Raw genomic sequence first — 20,435 nt, forward strand, 5'->3', positions numbered from 1 at the left:
CATCAGCTCTATAGGCTACATCTATGTTGCATCTGAGACAGGAGCAAGCCTCCTAGTCCAGGTCCGTAGACTTGTGTAAGTGGGGGGGTCTCACATCAGTGTGCTAAAAATAGTTGGGTAGCTGATACAGCTAGGGCTCCCAGGCTTGAGTCTGTGGGCCGGAACACCCAGCTCCAGGTTGAGGTGCAATGTCTACACACCAATCGTTAGCATGCTAATGTGAGCCCTCAAGCACAAGTCTGGACCTGGGCTGGGAAATTCACTCTTAGATGCAGTGTAGTCAGATTATTTTTCAAGGAGTATTTTTCTACTTCACTTTTGATCTAGCCCTATAGTGCATAATGGAATTTCAGTTCAGTCAACAAAAGAATGCCGCAACATAGTGACCAGCAGGCAGCCAATAAAAGTTTGTGTCCCCCTTGTTATTTTTGGGCAGCAAGGCAGACATTTTCTGCAGGCCCCTAGGAAGCGTGGGGTGAGGCCTTGAGTGTAAGGCGTGGGCAGTGCCTGGGAGCCCGAGGCCCCTTTGGATCGCCAGGCCCCAGGGCAATTGCTTCCTTTGTCTTCCCCAATCCCGTCAGCAGGCCTGTATTGGAGGATCAGTTTTCTTCAGAAAGGGAAGAAAATATCTGCAAGATCTGATTGGCCACGTGGTATGAGCAATAAAATAATTGGTGCAATACGTCCCTCAGTCTTTAGCATCAACAGGTATTCCACAATTCAAGAGCCATTTGGATCCTTGGACAATATTGGATTGCTGTTTCCTTTAGCTAGTCAATAGCTGTTACTGTCCTAAAGTTCCATTAGTTGTGTTATTTATGGAGACTTAATAGCACTGTACTATTCTGTGCTTGGTAAGTGGTTAAATATAAGCAAATGAAGATTATCTATCTATCTATCCTCCATAAATCTGAGATTAAAGACCTCCTCCTTTGCTGTCATGGAAATAGAGGTGTTTTTCATGTGGATAATGTAGGTAATCTGATTACTGTCATTGCATGATGCCTCAAGATCTGACTATTAGTTGTACCAGAGAATTAAGAACATGGCCTAAAATAATGTGATGGCTATTTGTTTTTCTTCTATCATATGCCAGGATTGAATGGGAAATATAATGAACAAAATGGTAAATAAAGCCTTTAAGAAATACAACTATATTTTAAATGAAAGAAACAGATAATGCTAATCTTGTTCCAGAAAATGCCTTCTATTGTGATTCTTACTGCTTAAAGAAAACTGCAGTAACTAAATAGTGTATCATAAATCTATACTGTATGGGCCTGGCTAGCTCAGTTGGTAGAGCATCAGACTTTTAACCTGAGGGTCCAGGGCTCAAGTCCCTGGTCAAGCTGGTGAGCCTTTCTATCTGTGTTTCAAGTCCCCACCTCTCCCCTGGGGCTTTATGCAAGACATTCTGTCCTCCTCATTGGTCATGTTACTTTAAGATTGGATGGAGAACCTTTCTGTTAAGGCACTGGACTGGCATTCAGGAGACCTGAGTTCAGTTCCTAGGTCAGTCACAGGCACATCGCTCTGGTGGTTGGACTCAATGGCCTCCTGAAGTTGCTTCCAACCCTATAATTCTAAGTCCTCTATTCTCTTTACACTCCAATGCCATTTATAAGCATCAAGTGAACAGTTGTTACTCAAGCAGTAGTTTTACTTTGCTGTCCTTGTTGATGTGTTAATGTCCTTGTTTTCACAACCTCCTCTAGCAAGGAGTTCCATAGGCTGATGGTGCATTGTGTGAAGAAAAACTTCCTTTTGTTTGTTTTAAACCTGCTACCTATTAATTTCATTTGGTACCCCTAGTTCTTATAGGAACAAGTAAATAACTTTTCCTTATTCACTTTTTTTCACACTAGTCATGATTTTATAGAACTCTATCATATTCTGCCTTAGTCTCCTCTTTTCTAATCTGAAAAGTCCCAGTCTTTTTAATCTCTCTTCATATGGGACCCATTCCAAACCCCTAATCATTTTTGTTGCCCTTTTCTGAACCTTTTCCAATGTCAATATATCTTTTTTTAGATGAGGCAGCTACATCTGTATGCAGTATTCCAGATTTGGGCATACCATGGTTTTAATTAGAGGCATTATGATATTTTCTGTCTTATTCTCTATCCATTTTTTTAATGATTCCTAACATTCTATTTGTGTTTTTGACTGCCACTGCACACTGAGTGGATGTTTTTAGAGAACTATCCACAATGACTCCAAGATCTCTCTCTTGAGTAGTTATAGCTAAACTAGTCTCCATCATATTATATATATAGTTTGGATTTTTTTTTCAATGTGCATTACTTTACATTTAACAACATTACATTTAATTTGCCATTTTGTTGCCCAATCACTTAGTTTGATGAGATCTTTTTGAAGCTTTTCACAGTCTGCTTTGGTCTTAACTGTCTTGAGCAGTTTGGTATCATTTGCAGATTTTGTCACCTCACTGCTTACCCCTTTCTCTAGATCATTTATAAATAAGTTGAATAGGATGGGTCCCAGGACAGACCCTTGGGGGACACCACTAGTTACCTCACTCCATTCTGAAAACTGACCATTTATTCCTACCCTTTGTTTCCTGTCTTTTAACCAGGTATCAATCCATGAGAGGACCTCACCTCTTATCCCATGGAAACTTACTTTATTTTAAAGCCTTTGGTGAGGTGTCAAAGTATACTACATCCACTGGATTCCCCTTGTCCTCATGTTTGTTGACCCCCTCAAAGAACTCTAGCAGATTAGTAAAGCATGATTTCCCTTTACAGGTGTTCAATGAATCCAGTCCTAGCTGAAATAACACTAAAAATATATAGAAAAGGCACAAGAAGAAAGTAATGAGATTGTCATTAGCATTTGGCACACAATTGCCAGAGAACATATAAGTATCAAAACATTATGTTAATGGAAAATGGTATAGGTTGTGAAGTCAAGCACTTGAAAAGTAGAAATGCCAGATTTATGGTTGCCCCTGCAGCCTTAATTCTAACCCGCTTTTCTTCCCATCTGTGCACTGAGTAAGGAAAAGGTTCTTTGGAAAAAGATGTGGCTGTGTAATTAAAACTGTGTCATAACAGGCTCATCGGAACTGTATGCAGTGGGTCCATGTCTCTCTGGCAGCAAGAAAAGGAAATGTTGCTCCTTTTTTGGGCTTCCTCTGCAGCTGTTACCAGAGGAAGAGGGAAAGTTTATCTGATGGAACTAGAAGTGGCTAGAGGATTGGAAGATCAGGGTGGGTATGTATACCCTGGGCAGACTGGAGAAGACTGCTGTCATCTGAATTGGTCTGACACGATTTATCCTCCTAGCCATGGAATCTGAAAATGAAATGGGTTTCTTGTTGATCCACTGTGACCATTATACTTATTGTCCTTTCCCTTGGGGCTGCGAAGGAATTTTTCCCTCACTGACAGTTTGGCAAAGACAGGATGTTGCCCTCCCCCCTTCCCATAGCAGGTTTAAGACCTTGTAGAGTGGGGCATGAGTTAGGGTACAATATCGCAACGTACTTTTGTGAACCCTGAAGCGTCAGCATTGCAGTGCAGATGCTGTCCTCTTGAGTTACCCGACTGATTGTAGTAGGCGGCAGCAGGAGAAGGGAAGAGGAGGTGTGTTTTGATGGCGTCAGAGAAATGGGAGAGAGTCTGACCCAGCCCAGCAATCGTTTCCTTCCTCCTGTGACAGTGGTGCCACGGGCCATGGGGAAGTAACATGGGGAATCTAAACTGACTGTCTCTCTTCCCCCATGGAGAGGTGGTCATGCCCTAGGGATGGGAAATGGGATGTCTTGGCCTTGAACTGGATCAGTGGAGCCAAGCCTGGCTTGATTCATTTCTCTCCCCGTTCTCTCCATCGTGCCACTACGGCTGCTCTGGCAGGTTCCAGGAATTGACAGTGCAGTGTGTGATGCTGGTAATGCTACTGCTTTCAACAAGGTATAGCACGGACCTAAATCTTTCGAATGTTTGTATGTTTGATTATAATTTTGACAGGCAGCCAGAATTTCCCAAGGAATGCAAGTGAGAAGGGAGAAGGTGATTTAAAAAAAAAAAAAAAAAAAGTTTAACTTGACTGAACCTGAATGGAATTTCACGAGACAAATAAAGGCATTTCTTCATCCTGCAGCCTTGCCCTCTGCTGAATTCCAGGGGCCTACTGCAAATAGTGGAAATGGGCATAAACATCACTTACAATGGAAAGTGCTGGCTACTTAAATATACAGGTGCTCTCAGCTACCTATATAACAAAGGAATTTGCTGCTAAAACAACCAAGTCCAGGGTCAGATAGAGTAGAAAACATTTCATATATAGGTAACCATAACTTTTTTCTTCCTTATGACACAATGAACTTCTTGGCATCCTTGAAGAGTCTAAAGGCTCTTTATTTGTTAAGGTGCTTTCATTTTCACCTTACAGTGAGAACCAGGCAGAATCTATGGATGCAGAAAAAGAGATGATATTGCTTAAGTAGGTTGTGACTGTTTTAACCCATCTGGGAAGTAACTGGCAGTAATCCAAGCAATACTTCCACTCTTAATCACTTCCATCTGGTAGAGGGCTGCCATCAGCCCTTTACAACTGGTCATTGCTGGCTTCCCACTGCCCTCCCCTTGTACAACAGTTAAGGGGGAGCCCCATCCTTGTTCCCTAGCTTGCAGAGTGGGTGCATCCCCATTAAGTCCAGATCCAGTTTATCAGGGAACCAGACCTACTAAGGAATGAATATCTGTTCTGAGCTCCTGCTACACACACAAGTACCACAGTTAGGTTGACTGCCTATCCTTACAGTGAGTAGATAAGCTTCAGAGCGGTAGCTGTTGTTTTTTAAGTTTTTCCTGTTAAGACTACCCCTTTTTTCTTCCTCTCCTCCTTTTTTCTCCTTTTCTTTCTCTTTTTTTCCTTCTCTCCCCCTCCCTCCTTCCCTTATTTATTCTTGGATCTGGACTTCTAACACTCCTGTCATCTGAAGAAGTGGGTTTTGCCCATGAAAGCTCATGATACCATCTATCTGTTTTGTTAGTTTTAAGGTGCTACTAGTCTATTGTTATTTTTTAAGTTTTTCCTTAAAATGTTGGTAAATGTAACTTATGTCCACTTTACATTGCTTTGGCAGTAAAGGTCTTTAAAATGGCTTTACTGTAAATGAGAAGCAGGCCCATTGTCTTTATTGGGGATACGTCTGATTTACTCCATTATGAAATCAGACAGAGCTACATTGAACTGATAAATGCACACTGAGGATGTTTTAAGTCTATATTTTTAAACCAATTATACAAAATATGCATAAATTAAACAATGGACCAGGAAAAACAAGCAATTAACACCTTACAAACACATAGGCTTGGGCTGCTTCACCACCTCACCCCCTTAACACCTTTTGAGTAAATGTCCTGTACTTCAAGGCAGCTTAATTAATGCTGTTGAATCCTAAAAGCATTGTTGCAGAATTTGGTCTTCAGGCTTGTCTGCATGGGAGTTTTAACTGTTCTGCCAATGTAACATCCTATATGGACGCTTTTATGCTTGTTTAAAAGTGTTTTTGTATTTGTGTAAACCACTTACTAGGGGATGTAAGCTAAATAGGATAAACACTTTGACACTGGGATAAGGGTGTCCCTATGGGCATTTATGGTAATAGAAATGTATTGGTTTAAATTCACAGCTTAGGTTATAGCAAAAATCCCTTCTCCATGTTGGCAAGATCTCAGATACCAAACTTTTTAAATGGAGAAGTGTCTTCCAAAATATGGTTTCTGTAATTGCAAATATGGCAAAAATAACCTGAAGTTTGTTCAGATCCATCACCCGATTTCTGTGCTTAATTATGGTGATTATGAATGCTATTGTGGATGATTAACAGCACATGTTCATGAGTGTATCTTGAAAAAATGCAAAGTAATTAAAATTGTAAGTACGAAGTTTCTGATCTAGAAACAGTGCTGCCACGGTGATTTCATGAAAAACAGCATGGAGGACTGTGGCACTTTAAAGACTAACACATTTATTTGGGCATAAGCTTTCGTTGGGCTGGAACATGCCTCATCAGAATCACGAAGTGGAGACTTCAGATCAGTAAGTGTGTGTATGCAAAGATGTGGGTGTTACATTACTATGTGGAGGACCAGTGCTAGCAAAATCAGTTCAGTCTGGATGGATGCGGCCCACATCCAACAGTGAATGAGAAGGTATGAATACCAAAAGAGGGAAAATTATTTTTTGTAGTGAGTTTGTCACTCCCAGTCTCAGACCCAGTCTGGTCGTATCCAGTTTGCATGTGATTTCATTAGCTTCTGCTAGAGGGAAAAAAGCATTCTTACAAGATTCTGCTCTATAGTTGTGTATTTATGTAGAGAACTTGATGAAATTGAGATGGCAATGAACTGAATATTCTAAGACCTTTGTTGAATGACTCATATTTGTATAAAAAGTTCAGCTCTGGAGTCCATACTCAGCAGAGCTCCAGAACTAAAATTGCAGGTTGTATGAGCTTGAATTTTCTGCGAAATTTGTCACTTCTTACAGTTTAAATCCACTGTGTAACAATGAGTAGTGCAGCCAGTATCTAATTGCCCAAGGCCTCTGCCTCACTCTGTGCTACATGTAACTTATTCAACTGTATTTTTGTATTGCATAGCTAACCTCCAGTGATTTTTTTTTAAGTCTCCGCTGATGTGTGTACAATAAACATGTTACTATTTCAACAGGTACCGCAATGGCTGCAGGGGTCTTGCTGCAAAATGAATTGCCTTATTGTTCACTGGTAAAGAGCAGTGCATATCTTTCAACTATGAATTCAGGTAATCATTTTCTTTAATATGCCTTTTAAAAGAAAGTTTAGATGAGTTTTAAAAAGGAATCCCTGCTCTCTGTCCCTTCCCCACCCCCCAAAAAAGCCATATATATCCGTTATGGCTAGGTGGTGGGGATAATGTGTGTGTACATGCAGTACAAATAATTCATTGTGTTATTCAAACATGACTATGACCAGTTACCACCTTGACATGCTTTTCTTCCCTTTAGCTCTTTTGTGATAAAATTCTTGTGACCGAGGATGGTGCCATCTTTGGTTTTTGGAAATTGCTTAGACATCATGGGGTACCACAAAAATAATAAATATTAAAAATTGTATGGGCGATAATATTCTCGCTACATTGCGTGCCTGCACTGCTGCGCACAAAAAATTCTTCCCCCACCCACCTCCTCTGGAGAGCTGCGTGGCAGATGGCTGCTCTGGTGGGTGGGGCTAGCTGAGACAGTGTGGTGAGGGAGCCGCTGGGGCTGGGACGTGACGTGTGGCATTGGGTGGGCCTTCTCTGGTGGCCAGGGCTGCTACATGGGCGGGGGGGCGGAGGGAACGGGACCTGTTCTGGTGATGTTCTGGTGGCTGGGGCCAGGAATGGGACCTGCCGCTTGGGGGGGGGGCAAGGTCTGCTCCAGTGGCTGGGAATGGGACCTGCCACATGGTGGGTGTGGGGGGGCGGGGTTTCTGCTCTACTGGATAGGAACATTGTGTGTGTTAATAAATTGGGTGACACAGTGGCACACATCCAAACCAGTGCACATGACCTCAGTATTGGTGCACAAGCCAAAACTCATCCCGATCATGGTTGGAAAATTCTAGAGGGAACACTGGCAATAATTATGATTCACACATTTGGCTGAATACTTCCAAGAGGCATGGAAGTCAATAAGAGTGATTGCATTGAGCATTTTGCACACCTCAGTCTCATCCACTGCTGGCTCCGCTATAACTTTCTTGCATGTGACATATATTGGAGAAAAATGTTACTGACTTATGAAGATTCATACAGAATTAAATCTAAGAAAGCAAAATCACAGATGAGCTAAAGTTTGATATATTCTCTGGATGTGGCCAGCATTTGAACCATCTCTAAAACAGACCCCTTAATCACAAATGATACTTAAACCTCAGCACTCGCGCATTATCCAGACAAAAATAACTCCTAAAATTTCAAACATCAGGACAGCTACAAGTAGTCGTTGGCAACAGATCCAGCAATTAAACAAACAAACAAAAAAGCCTATGATCACCCGATAACAGACACCCCAGAAACTTGCCTTAGCAGCCGTTCAGGTCTAGAAAGCTGCTTAATTCAAAGTGCTTGTTTTTCTTTTTTGAACATGTCAGATTTAGAAAAAGGGCTTGTAGGCAGCAGCTGTACGGTGGCGTGTGATTGGTTGAGGAGAGCATGGTTTGGTAGCAGACATGCATGGACAACAGCTAAGGAGCAGGCCTCAATACTTCCTCTCACCCCTGATATGAGCATTTGGGTTGGATCAGGGTAGCAAAGGTTCTTGGGCAACAGCAGCAGCCAAGGGAGCAGATTTTAGACGTTCCTCTTCCCTCCTGCCATCACTGGCAAGTGGTAGGCCTGGGAACAGCATCAAACCTCTCTGTGAGTCCTTACTAGCCAAGTGGTACATCTGTTCAAATTCCAGTCATGTCCTTCTTGTCTGTACCTAAAAGAGAGAGATCATTTCCTGACATTTTAAAATAGAAAAAGCCACTTTTTATTTACAGGCAGTCCCCGACTTACGCGGATCCGACTTATGTCGGATCCGCACTTACGAATGGGGCTTTCTCGCCCTGGAGATCGAGGTGGCGGATTGCTGCCTGCGAGCTCCGGGGCGAGAAAGCCCCGTTCGTAAGCTGCTCCCGGTGCCCCTGGTCTGCTGGAGACCATCTCCAGCAGACCAGGGGCACTGGGACTGAAGCCGCAGCAGCGGCGGGTTCCCAGGCTTCTAAGGCTTTGCCAGAGCAAAGCCTCAGAAGCGCGGGAACCCGCCGCTGCTGCGGCTTCGCTCCCGGTGCCTGTGGTCTGCTGGGGACCGTCCCCAGCAGACCACAGGCACCGGGACTGAAGCCGCAGCCGCTGCGGGGTCCCTTGCCTCTGAGACTATGCCAGAGCGAAGCCTCAGAGGCGCGGCACCCCGCTGCCTCTGCGGCTCTGCTCCCCGTGTCCCTGGTCTGCTGGGGGGGGGGGGGCGCAGCTAGTGTGCCCCCTCCTAGCAGACCAGGCTTTTGTTGTGGACCCTGGGGCAGAGCAGCTGGGGCGCTGCCGATTGGTCCTGCAGCGCCGCTCTGGGCACTACTGGATCAACCCGGCAGCACCTCAGCTGCTCTGCCCCAGGTCCTGATTCAGCCGCTGCTGGTCAGTTTCAGCAGTGGCTGAATCAGGACGCCTGGGGCAGAGCAGCTGGGGTGCTGCTGGGTTGGTCCAGTAGCGCCAAGGAGCGAGGAGCAGCGCTACTGGAGCATCCCAGCAGCACCCCAGCTGCTCTGCCCCAGGCGTCCCCAAGTCAGCCGCTGCTGAAACTGACCAGCGCTGACTACAGGAAGCCTGAGGCAGAGTTGCTCTGCCCCAGGCTTCCTGGAATCAGCCGCTGATCAGTTTCAGCAGCAGCTGACTTGGGGAGCTTGGGGTTCTTAAGTTGAATCTGTATGTAAGTCAGAACTGGCGGTCAGTTTCAGCAGCGGCTGAATCTGGACGCCAGTTCCGACTTACATACAGATTCAACTTAAGAACAAACCTACAGTCCCTATCTTGTACGTAACCCGGGGACTGCCTGTACTTGGGTTCATCATGAAAGTTCAACTTCGGGAGGTATCGATTTCTGTGGGTACATACACAAGTCCCAGTGACATCAGATGGAAATCACATACCTGGACTGAGAGCCCTCAGAGAGAGCACAACAGGAGTAACATGCTTATTAAGTCAGGTTATACTGATTTTTCTTCTGTCTTTTCTTTTCTCTATTTTGCCCTTCAAGATCTACAAGTTGCACTCTAACAGAATTGACAAGACAACTATTATTTTAAATTGTTTTTACAATCCTTACTCCAGGCAAGTGAAGGTTGCACCCTGTGATTTTTGAGATTGCCATAATCTTTCTGGCCAGCATGGAAGAAAAGGTGGAGGCAGTTCATAGCCCCATAACTACCTCTTCTACCTTTTGAAGCTTTGAACAATCAAATAATATGGCTACATCTCCCAGTAGTCTGCTTTACCTCAATCCAGTAGAGCCAAGAGGCATAGTTAATCAAAAGCTCTGCCCTGAAAAAAATAAACCTTTTGTTTTCAATAACAAACTGTGTTTTGTTAGTGGATATATATGGTCCACGATTGAGCAGGCTGCAATTCATCATGTATTGAATTTCAATAGCAACACACTAATTCCAATCATTACAGAACTAACAGTGCATTTTAGAGCAGCTAAGTGGAGGAGAAAAGGTGGTAATGGACTGACAAACTAATCAGTGGGGGAGTACTTACAGATTTCTAGGAAAGCAGTGCTCAAAATACATTTTGATTGTATTTTGGTATATAATATACTGTGTAGTGTGTGCTGAATGTACAATAATTGCAATTTACTGAAATATTCATTTTGTTTATGGAAAATTTCTCCAGTCCAGTTGCAGAATTATCTACTTGAAATGCAGCTATTCTCATCATCAGTGAAACAGTTTGTCCCAAGCAGAATCAATTCATATAGAATTTAGCTGCCACAAGGGTAGCTGGCATCAGTAGCTTCATTGTTTGTTACTATGGAGATTGCTCAGCCTATCCTGACTAGCTGTTAGATCATACAGAAAGATACATGTTTCTGTGTAACTTCGGCATTGAGCAAGTTGGATTTCAGATCCAGTTTGTTTTCTACAGCATTTGTAAAGTGTTGCAAAGGGTGAATAATCATGGAGGGTTCACCTAGGAGGCGCTCAGCTGTCAATATTTTTAGCAACTTTTTTCAGGGTCGGAGGCATTCTTCCTCTGATCCCCTTCTCCGCATACTCCAGCGACGCCGGAGCTCAGTTGTAGAGGTGCTCTCATCATCTACACACCGCGTTATGGTGGCCATATCATCTGTAAGCCCTGAAGAGCTGAATGCAACTTTTCCTGAGAAAAAAAGTGAAGTATTTCTAGATGATTGCCAAAAATCATACTTGGGTTTTATAGCTATGATGTACTAACTTTGTTCTGATGTTCAGAAGTATATAAGCATGTATAAATATTTCAAAATTATTTTATAGTAATTGTTTTATTATAGTATGTGTCGTATTTACTGATGTCTTACTCGGGGTTTAATTTGTACTTTATTTTTAACATGCAGAGCATTTCAGTTTGACACCTTGGTTTCAGAAAGTAATGAAAACAAAAGATAGCTTAACGTATCTTTGTGCAGGCATGCTCTACATTTCTAGATAAAAGGTGACATTTCCTTCATCAGGGAGGGTATCACATACCTATAATTTCATTAAGAAGGAAATCAAGCTGATGTCATGATTAACAGTACTAATATAAGCTTCGGCATTAATATAAGCAAAGAATGGGATATTTCCTGAGAATCCTTGCTACTTAAATCTCTTGAAAAATAGTTAATATACTATATTCTTGTAATTTAATAACCTAAAATGCTGTGTTACATTTAGGGTAGAGATGATAATTTGCTAATCCTATTTACTGTTTGTGTGTGTGTTTGTAGGAAATTCAAGGCGTCCAACTGCAAAATATACTAAAGTAGGGGAACGCCTTCGCCATGTCATTCCTGGCCATATGCAGTGTTCAATGGCATGTGGTGGACGTGCTTGCAAGTATGAAAACCCAGCTCGATGGAGTGTCCAAGAGCAAGCCATTAAAGGACTTTACTCTTCTTGGTAATATGTAACACTCACAGTTAAGCTTAGTGAAACTATTAGCTATGTTAGAGAATTTAAGGTAGTACATTTATATTGTATTTTTCTATGAAATATAGACTACCAAGTTACATACGGTGTGTACTGGAATAAAAGGTCAGTTATCAATTAATACTTAGCAGTAAGCCATAAAGGCCTTTATACAAAACTCATTGAAGTTAATGAAAGACTTTCATTGCCTTCAGTGGGCATTGGTTCAGATCCAAAATAATAAATGCCTGTCAACATGTTACATGACTGTTCTGAACTATAGAAGTTTGCCCTGAAATTTAAATATAGCTAAGTTAAAATATGTTCATGAGTTTAGATTAAAATTAATCAAAACATGTTAATGAAGATAATAAGTATAGATTCAATTAAAGCATTTTTCAATACTGTATGGTCATTGGAATGTATTTTAAAATTAATATTGACATTTTGTAAAAATTAGTTAAGAAGAAACATATAAAATGTCTTTGAATAGGAACACAGAAATTATGGTCTGGGTGCCATCTACTGAAGTTTTAATAATGTGCTCATTACTATGATATCTGAGCACCTCTAATAATGGTATATTGTTATGTAACTTAATTGTTTCAGTGGAATTTATAAAGCATGTCATTTAACTGATGAAAGAATTTTCAAAAAAAAGTTATAAATGCACTTTGCTAATTACAGGTAGCTTCCTGATAATGAAAACCAACTATATATTTTGGTAGTTTACCCAGGAAATCATCACAATGAAATATCCATCCAAATTATTAATTTATTTTTTCAGGATAACAGATAACATATTGGCCATGGCTCGACCCTCAACAGAAGTTATTGAGAAGTATAATCTTATTGAACAGTTTCAAAGGTAATGAATTGCTCTAGATCTTACTAATTCCTGATCCATTTTTCCACTCCTACTTAGATTTGCATTGTTGGTAAAGGTTCTTTCCTTTTGGCAATATACGGATAACAATCCATTCTGTACTTAGGAGATATGTATGATTTAGAAAATAAGGGTTAATGAAGTTATGGCTGAATATAATGTGACTGTTCTGTTCCTTGCTTAAGATGTGACATAAAAACAGTAATTAACCTTCAGCGTCCTGGGGAGCATGCTAGCTGCGGGAATCCACTGGAACAAGAGAGTGGCTTTACCTACCTTCCTGAAGCTTTCATGGAGGATGGAAGTAAGTTCACGCCTGCTGCTTTACCTCATTAATTATCAAGTACAGTTCATGCAGCTTTTCTGACAGTTTTTGTATTAAGAGGAGTTATATAAGGAACACTATACACAATATAAAACTAAAATCCAACTTTGTGTCATACATTGTTCCCCCTCTCGTTCTACCATTAGAGGAATATGGTTGATAAATTTCAGTGGATTGATCAGCTACAGTAAATAGAAGACTATGCCTGGTAAAAAAGATAAGTGGGAACTGAGATGAATAATATAGAACATATTAAATGTGTTTCAGACATGATTGTGAGTCATGTCGCACTTTTCAAAATGTCTGTCTCTTTTGATTTGAAGAGTTTTGTATCAGCAATATCTTTATTTTCTCATACTACACTGAGATGAAAAGGGTATCTGCACTAGAATTTCAAGAGCCATTGAATTAAGATGTGCTTTTATGCCCAAACAGAGTGTTACTCTTTTCCTATATATAGCTCAGTAATTTTAGTATGAATCACTCAGTTTTGTTATATCTTTTCCATTCCAGCTGATCTTTAGTCTGAAACATCTTAACTACCTCAGCATGTCCATGAAATTCTCACAGCAAGCTCTCTCTGAAATGTGAAAATAATTTCTTTTGAACAAATATATCTCATTAGTTCTAGTAGGGTTGTTTTTTAAAAAAATATTTTGGTAGCCATTTCATTTCTGCACACAGAACAAACGCTTTAACATTGTGTACTAAAGAAAATTCTCTCCTTTTTTTAGTTTATTTTTATAATTTTGGATGGAAGGATTATGGCGTGGCATCTCTCACTACTATACTGGATATGGTAAAAGTGATGGCTTTTGCCTTGCAGGAAGGGAGGGTAGCTGTTCATTGTCATGCAGGACTTGGCCGAACAGGTATGGGTTCACCTTCAAAAATTAGTGTTAAGATATTTTCTATGGGTGCAAAGTAATGACACATACACCATTATAGGTTTATTTAAATTGTTTGTCACTCTGAGTAAAGTGTTTCAGTGTTAGTAAAAATGAGTCTCTCTGCCACAGGCAGTAAGTGAACAAGTTAACAGATATGAGCTGTGTGCCTAATGGTTAGAGAAATTTTGAATGCATGTAACAATCTCTCAGCAATACTGAAACTAGACATCCTCTTCACCTAGACAACTGCTATTCCACATAGTCTCCAATGAAGAAAATAATTTACCTTGAGCTTTTCTGGTCTTGACTCTTATTGTAATTTTATCCTCACCCCCTGAATTTAAGACTTTGTTCTTCAGAACTTTTTTCTTTTGGGCATGAGGATGTCAAAGGTTGGACATATTTGGGAAAGCATCAGAAGTATGTGTCTCTATCTGTCCCCATCTCTGCAGCAGCCATCATTGCTCCCTGTAGGTATAAGGAGTTTGAAAATGAGGCAGCTATGCTGAAAACACAGTTGAGAGAAAAACAAGGGGTTTTTTTAAACTGTGAAGGGAAACTAGGGTTAAAAATTATAACCACTCAGATAGCTTTCAACAAAGAAGCTAAGGAGAGATTTAATTTCTTATTAAAGGGGAATCCCTCCCCGCTAAATTTTAGATTCCCTCTGTCTTCCATTGAGTAGCCACTTCAATTTCAATCCTCTTTTAGCTACAGAGTGGCAGCAATGGCTGACCTATGTCAAAGTAAAATGGCTAGAAAGGAGATCTGTGAAACACCTGCAGGTCTTAAATCCTCGCAGCTAGAAAAAGAGGTCTCATTCTGGAGGTCTGAGATACAAATAGCTGCATATGCAAGAAATAATAAAATAGCTAGGGTGAGAGAGAGAAAAAAATCCAACTGAGGCTTCAGGAGTCTCTTAGAGAACAGGGAAAGCAAAAAGCCATGTACTGTGGCCTACCAGTCTAATTTGTGATAGTGATTGATGCTTCTACATTTTGTATAATTTAGATTCATGAATTAGCATCCACATGCAGCAATTAGAGAAAATGTGCTTTTCTTAGGTATGCTCTTAGCACAAAGTATACCCCTGAGTTATGCATATAGAATCTCCCCTGTAAGGACTACTCTTGAAATCAGTGGGAATCTACTTCATTGGGAGATGAGTGAGGTTCCATGTTTTCTGAGAAGCCCACACTCTCAAGGCTATTGCCTATGTTAATTTCTTATTTCATTTGGAAAGATTTCTGCACTCATCTTTGGGTACATGTACAAAATTGAAATAATATATAAGCTAGAACATAAAAGGCTAGAAACAGTGCATCATCCCAAATCCATACATTAATGGTTCCCTCCTACTACATAGTGCTACTTCTGATCCATCTATTCCCCAAAAGCTTGGAACAGAAAATTAATTTTGGAGTATGATTTAAAAGCTAACATTCTGCGGGGCCAAAAGTGGAAGTGAGTTCCAGAGAACCCTTCACTGAAAATGCGCTGCCTCTAGTATCTTTGCAGTTAGAGCGTGGAAGAGTTGTCTAACATGCCTCTATCTCTGCTTCCATGATATCACATGTAAAGCCAGGGAGTCTTACATACTGAGTGACCAAACCATTTGCTTCAGTATCCTTTTACTGATGAATAAACTAACAGAGGAAGTCAAGTTTAATTATTTCCCACTGTATCTAGCAGGTATAAGAGCAACTTGGGCAGCCAGCAGCAACAAGGGAAACATAAGAGACTGGAAAGTGGTTCAGAGTCAGGGGAAGAAAAGCAGCAAAAGGAAAATTATATGATACAAGAATGGTCAGTGTTGGCCATCTGGGATATTACCAGTAACCTAGTACTAAAGCAGTTCTGTCTTCTCGAGACTTGTTCTTAGGGTGTGTCTAGACTACCTAGTTTTGTCGACAAAAGTGGACATTTGTCGACAAAACAATACCAGCGTCTACACTACCGCGGAGTTCTGTCGACATAACGTCGACAGATCTCCGCGGTTTTGTCGACGCTGGTAAACCTCATTTTACGAGGCATAACACTTTCTGTCGACAGAATTCTGTCGACAGAAGGTGTTATTGCCTGTAACACTGCGTCCAGACTACTGAGTTCTGTCGACAAAGCGGCTTGCTTTGTCGACAGAACTCTATGTGTCTGGACGCAAATTGTCAACGGAAGTTTTGTCGACAGTATCTGTCGACAAAACTTCCGTTGACAAAACGCGGTAGTCTAGACGTACCCTTACTGTACTCTGGTGTTTGTATTATGATACAAAAATTGCATATACCCTTATGGTTAGACAATAGCACACTATGAAATGAACATAAAGCTTGTATCCTAGTGTGTATTAATTTTTATTTTATAATGTATGTATTAATATGTTAACCATTTGTTCTTAATTTTTCTAGGTGTTTTAATAGCTTGTTACTTAGTTTTTGCAACAAGAATGACTGCAGATCAAGCAATTCTTTTTGTTAGAGCAAAAAGGCCTAATTCTATTCAAACTAGAGGACAGTTATTGTGTGTAAGAGAGTTTGCTCAATTTTTGATTCCTCTAAGAAATGTGTTTGCTTGCTGCGAGCCCAAAGTACATGCAGTTACTCTGTCCCAGTATCTGATCCGTCAGAGACATCTGCTCCATGGTTATGAGAGTAGACATCTCAAATATGTGCCAAAACTGATTCATTTAGTTTGCAAACTGCTGTTGGACTTGGCTGAAAACAGGCAAGTGATAGAAGAGGAGTTGTTAGATATGCCAGATCTCTCATCTGAAATTGAAGAGACTGTTTCTCAGTTGGACACTACACAACTAGATAAAGAGTTAACAAGACAGAACAGTGACACATCAGAGCCATTCTCCCACTCAGTAGTGGGAAATGTCATGTTTGAGAACCAGGATTCTGTTTTCTCCCATGAATACAAATATGATCCTCTCTGGAAGAGGCGGAATATTGAAAGCCTTCAGCCTTTGACTCATTCAAAAAGACGTCTAAGCTACAGTGACTCAGATTTAAGGAGAACTGCATTTCTCTTGGAACAAGGAGAAACTCCATGGACAGTGCCTGCACAAGTACCACTCTTTGACAAACTTAAGCAGCAGAACAGTAGGGAACATTTTCTCTCTGCAGTCAGTCAGACTCCTCAGCTGGATTTAAACAAAGACGCCTTAGTTCGTAGTACATTTATTTTCTGGAGTCAAGGTAAATTCAATTTAGATGGACAAAACAATTTCTATAGAAGAAAATCTCCAAAAGAAGTGCAGCGTAGTAAAACTTTTTCCTCAGGTTTTGAACATGTACACAATGACAGGGAAGCAAGAACACCAAAATGTAGTTTTGCAAAGGAAATTGACTACAGAAAGGCGCGAGAGACTAATGCCTTTGGCAGAAGAATTTGTGCATCTGAGGACTCTGATAATTCTGCTCTAGAAGAAGAAGAATCATCTATTGGATATGAAAGTCAAGATAGTAAAGATTTATTGGAAGCAGTTCCACACATTGTTTTGCAATCTGAATTAAGTCTGGAGGCACGAAGAGTTTTGGCAGCTAAAGCCCTTGCAAATCTTAATGAATTTATGGGAGAGGAGGAAGTGAAAGACAAGGTAGAAATGTGGCAGGTATTACTTTTTCTAAAACCTTATTCAATAGAGTATATAATATTACATGTATATTTAAAGTATAAACAGCAGCAAAAATTCCACTACTAGCTTGTGAGTGAGTCTCTGACACCTGTATAAAGTATACATCTAAAGGACACGATTGCATGCTCATTAAACTGAAGGTTGCATTTAGTAGATGAGAGAGAACCGCCTTTCCAGAGGCGTAGCAGCAGGAGGTGCTCCTTCCACAGGAGTGAGTACTGTTCCTTCGCTGGTCTGGGAGCAATAGATTGTAGCTTGGCATTCAAGCCCAGATCCTCCAGGCCACTGTTATCCAAACCATTTGAAAAGGCTGTTTCCTAGGCAAGTGCTCTGATATTGAAATTGTCAGTCACCTAAATAAAAGGCTCTTGCTGCAATGGAAATATCATATGATTGGAGACCTGAGGTTTGACAAAACAATTCAAAGAAGCCCTAGCAAACTACCACTTTGGTGGTAACATCTGACAGAAAAGTAGAGTATGTATTTATTTTTATTCAGTCACTTTAAAAACAGTTTAGTAGCTATGGTCAAAACATTGTTGGTAACATAAAAGTGCCTTGAGATTTTAGGTTCGAACCAGGTCTTCTCACAGCTAAGCAACAGGATTTTGTGTGCCAATGAACACAAGAATTCAGTGGCAATTTAACAGCTTAAAATAATCCAAAAACCCATATCCTCCTGGACACATTTGATTTGAAAGAATCAAAAGCTGTTTCAATTATATGGCAGATATAATTGGAGAGCACTGACTGTGCTATATACTATTCATAACGATGTGTAGTCCTTAGAGACTATCAAAAATATATATAATATCATGAGCTTTCATGGGCAACCCCTCCTCCCCCCACACACACACTTCTTCAGATGAGCTAGAGTGGGGAATAAAGGTGTACTATTCATATTAGGAATGTAAAATCCTGTTTAAAATGTTAACCAGTTAAAGTATATGTGTAACCCTCTCTGGGGCATCTGGTGCTGGCCACTGTCGGTAGACAGGATACTGGGCTAGAAGGACCTTTGGTCTGACCCAGTGCGGCCGTTCTTATGTTCTATGTTCTTATGTTCTAACCGGTTAACTGGCCTATAGCATCGTGCCACAGATGGAGGGCCACTGGAGCAGCCTACGGTACAGTGGGCCTGGCCAGGCTGGAGCAGCATGGATGGGCCCACCATGACATAGGCTGCTTCAGCCATGCCCGGATGAGCCCACCATGCTTCAGGTGGAGTCAGGCTGGAGGCAGATGCTTCCCAGGTATCGGGTTTATCATTTACATCTTTCATTCATGTTCCCCTCAGGTCTAAAGAGTGCAAGCTGTGGATTAATGTTGACAATTTTGTAAAAGGGCAGTGTGATGGGGTTAACAAGAGCCTGAGAGGCCAGTGAGGTTACCTGGCATCTGGAAGAGGGAGGGTCAGAAGTAATTAAGAGTGAAGCCCAGTTGGGGAAGGGCTACACTGTAAAGCCAGGAGGGATAGGAGAAGGGAGCTGCAGTCACTCCCTGGAATGAGGGGAGTTGTCAGGGACAAGGAGAGTAACCCTGAGATTGTGCCCTGGAGTAAGAAATCTAACAAGAGTTTCAAAGCAGGCGGTGTAACACCAGGAGTAGAGTTGGCTCCGGTGGTAAAACCAGAAACAGGCAAGAGGCTGGATAGGAGGGAGCCAGCAACTGTGACAGGGACTGATTAGACCTGGATTGCTGGGTTTAGGGTCTCTGGGCTGGAATCCAGTGTAATGCATAGGCCTCAGCTCCCCTGCCAGTTTCTGGTATAGTGGCTCTTGAGCCCTAAGCAGGGGTTGAGGACTGTGTTCCACTATTTGATCTGAGGAAGTGGGTCTGGCCCACGAAAGCTCATCATCTAATAAACCATCGTGTTAGTCTTTAAAGTGTTACAGAGTCCTGTCTTTTGTGTTCAAAAGGCATTTGCACAGTGGTGCTGTTGGACTTTGTAACCCTGGGAAGGGGAGGACTAAACAGTGACCTAGCTGGAGGGCCAACTTACCAGAAGAAAGAATATCGTAGAGTGAGCAGAAAGGGGCATTGAATGCTGAGAGAGCTACTCTCCCCAATTCTAGGCAGGGGGAAGTGCATTAACAATGAGTGTGAACGCCATTGCAGGAGGAAATATGTTTATGGGGCTGATAAATGTATCTTTTGTGTATGAACACAAATCTAACAAGTGCTGCAAAAAGCAAAGAAAATCTGAGGAGAAGTAAATAGATGGTGCATTTTTATTTTTGTTAGAAAGAACTGAATTCTCGAGATGGAGCTTGGGATAGAATTTGTGCCGAGCGAGATCCTTTTGTCCTTTGCAACTTGATGTGGTCCTGGATAGAGCAACTAAAAGAACCTGTTATAACCAAAGAGGATATTGACGTGTTGTCAAAAAAATGCACAGAATCACCAGAAACACTTAACTTACTAGAAAAGGTAAACACTGTATATGTCAATTCATTTTACTGAAAAGTACAGTTTATTAACTCAAGCTTTGCAGCAGTGAACCTTAAACAAGGAATTTACATTTTTAAAAGGTAGCTTGCAATAAAACACATTTTAAGCTCTGTAAAAATCAAAATGAAAATGTACCTTGATAGGTTACAGGAAATTTTAATCAATGCTTAGATGCTCTGGTAATGGGTGCTTTAGAAAAATCCAAAGATAGATAGAATCTTAGAGCTCTAGTCAATAGAAGCTTGATTTACATGTGTGCTAGCTGGAGGTATCACCGCCCACTGCAGCTTGAAATCCAGAGAGACAAAAGGCAAGAAAGCCTTTCCCTTTAGTTTTTCCTAACACTAGATCTGATAACAGTGCCTAATATTGACCACATTATAGCCCTGTGCATCTTCAAAGAGCTGTGCAAACATCTAATCCTGCAGCACTGAAGTGTGAGGGACTGAAAAGTCCAAGTAATAAATGCTTCAGAAGCCTGGTCAAGTTCCATTACGTAAATGAAAGCTTTGGCTTTTCTTATTCTCAGATCCTGATGGGAAATAAGTCATTCTGCTGTGAGT

At 41.1% G+C, this 20,435-nt stretch overlaps 1 protein-coding gene across 9 annotated transcripts in view; it reads left to right on the plus strand.

Moving 5' to 3' along the window:
* PTPDC1 (protein tyrosine phosphatase domain containing 1) overlaps positions 1–20,435 on the plus strand; it is a 50,168-nt gene that overhangs the window by 21,437 nt on the left and 8,296 nt on the right. For 6 of the 9 annotated variants that reach the window (XM_075939685.2, XM_075939690.2, XM_075939689.2 and 3 more), the window contains 7 exons: positions 6,705–6,797; positions 11,503–11,674; positions 12,471–12,551; positions 12,755–12,873; positions 13,629–13,766; positions 16,190–17,397; positions 19,666–19,851. In XM_075939685.2, coding sequence (XP_075795800.2) covers positions 6,713–6,797; positions 11,503–11,674; positions 12,471–12,551; positions 12,755–12,873; positions 13,629–13,766; positions 16,190–17,397; positions 19,666–19,851 — 1,989 coding nt within the window. In that variant the 5' untranslated portion in view covers positions 6,705–6,712. Of the gene's footprint in view, positions 1–6,704; positions 6,798–9,490; positions 10,929–11,502; positions 11,675–12,470; positions 12,552–12,754; positions 12,874–13,628; positions 13,767–16,189; positions 17,398–19,665; positions 19,852–20,435 lie in introns of those variants that run through there. The other 3 variants (XM_075939691.2, XM_075939692.2, XM_075939686.2) reach the window with 3 other exon arrangements.

This window comes from Pelodiscus sinensis, chromosome 11 (assembly GCF_052426305.1).
Source record: "Pelodiscus sinensis isolate ZL-2025 chromosome 11, ASM5242630v1, whole genome shotgun sequence".
NCBI classification, from domain to species: domain Eukaryota; kingdom Metazoa; phylum Chordata; order Testudines; family Trionychidae; genus Pelodiscus; species Pelodiscus sinensis.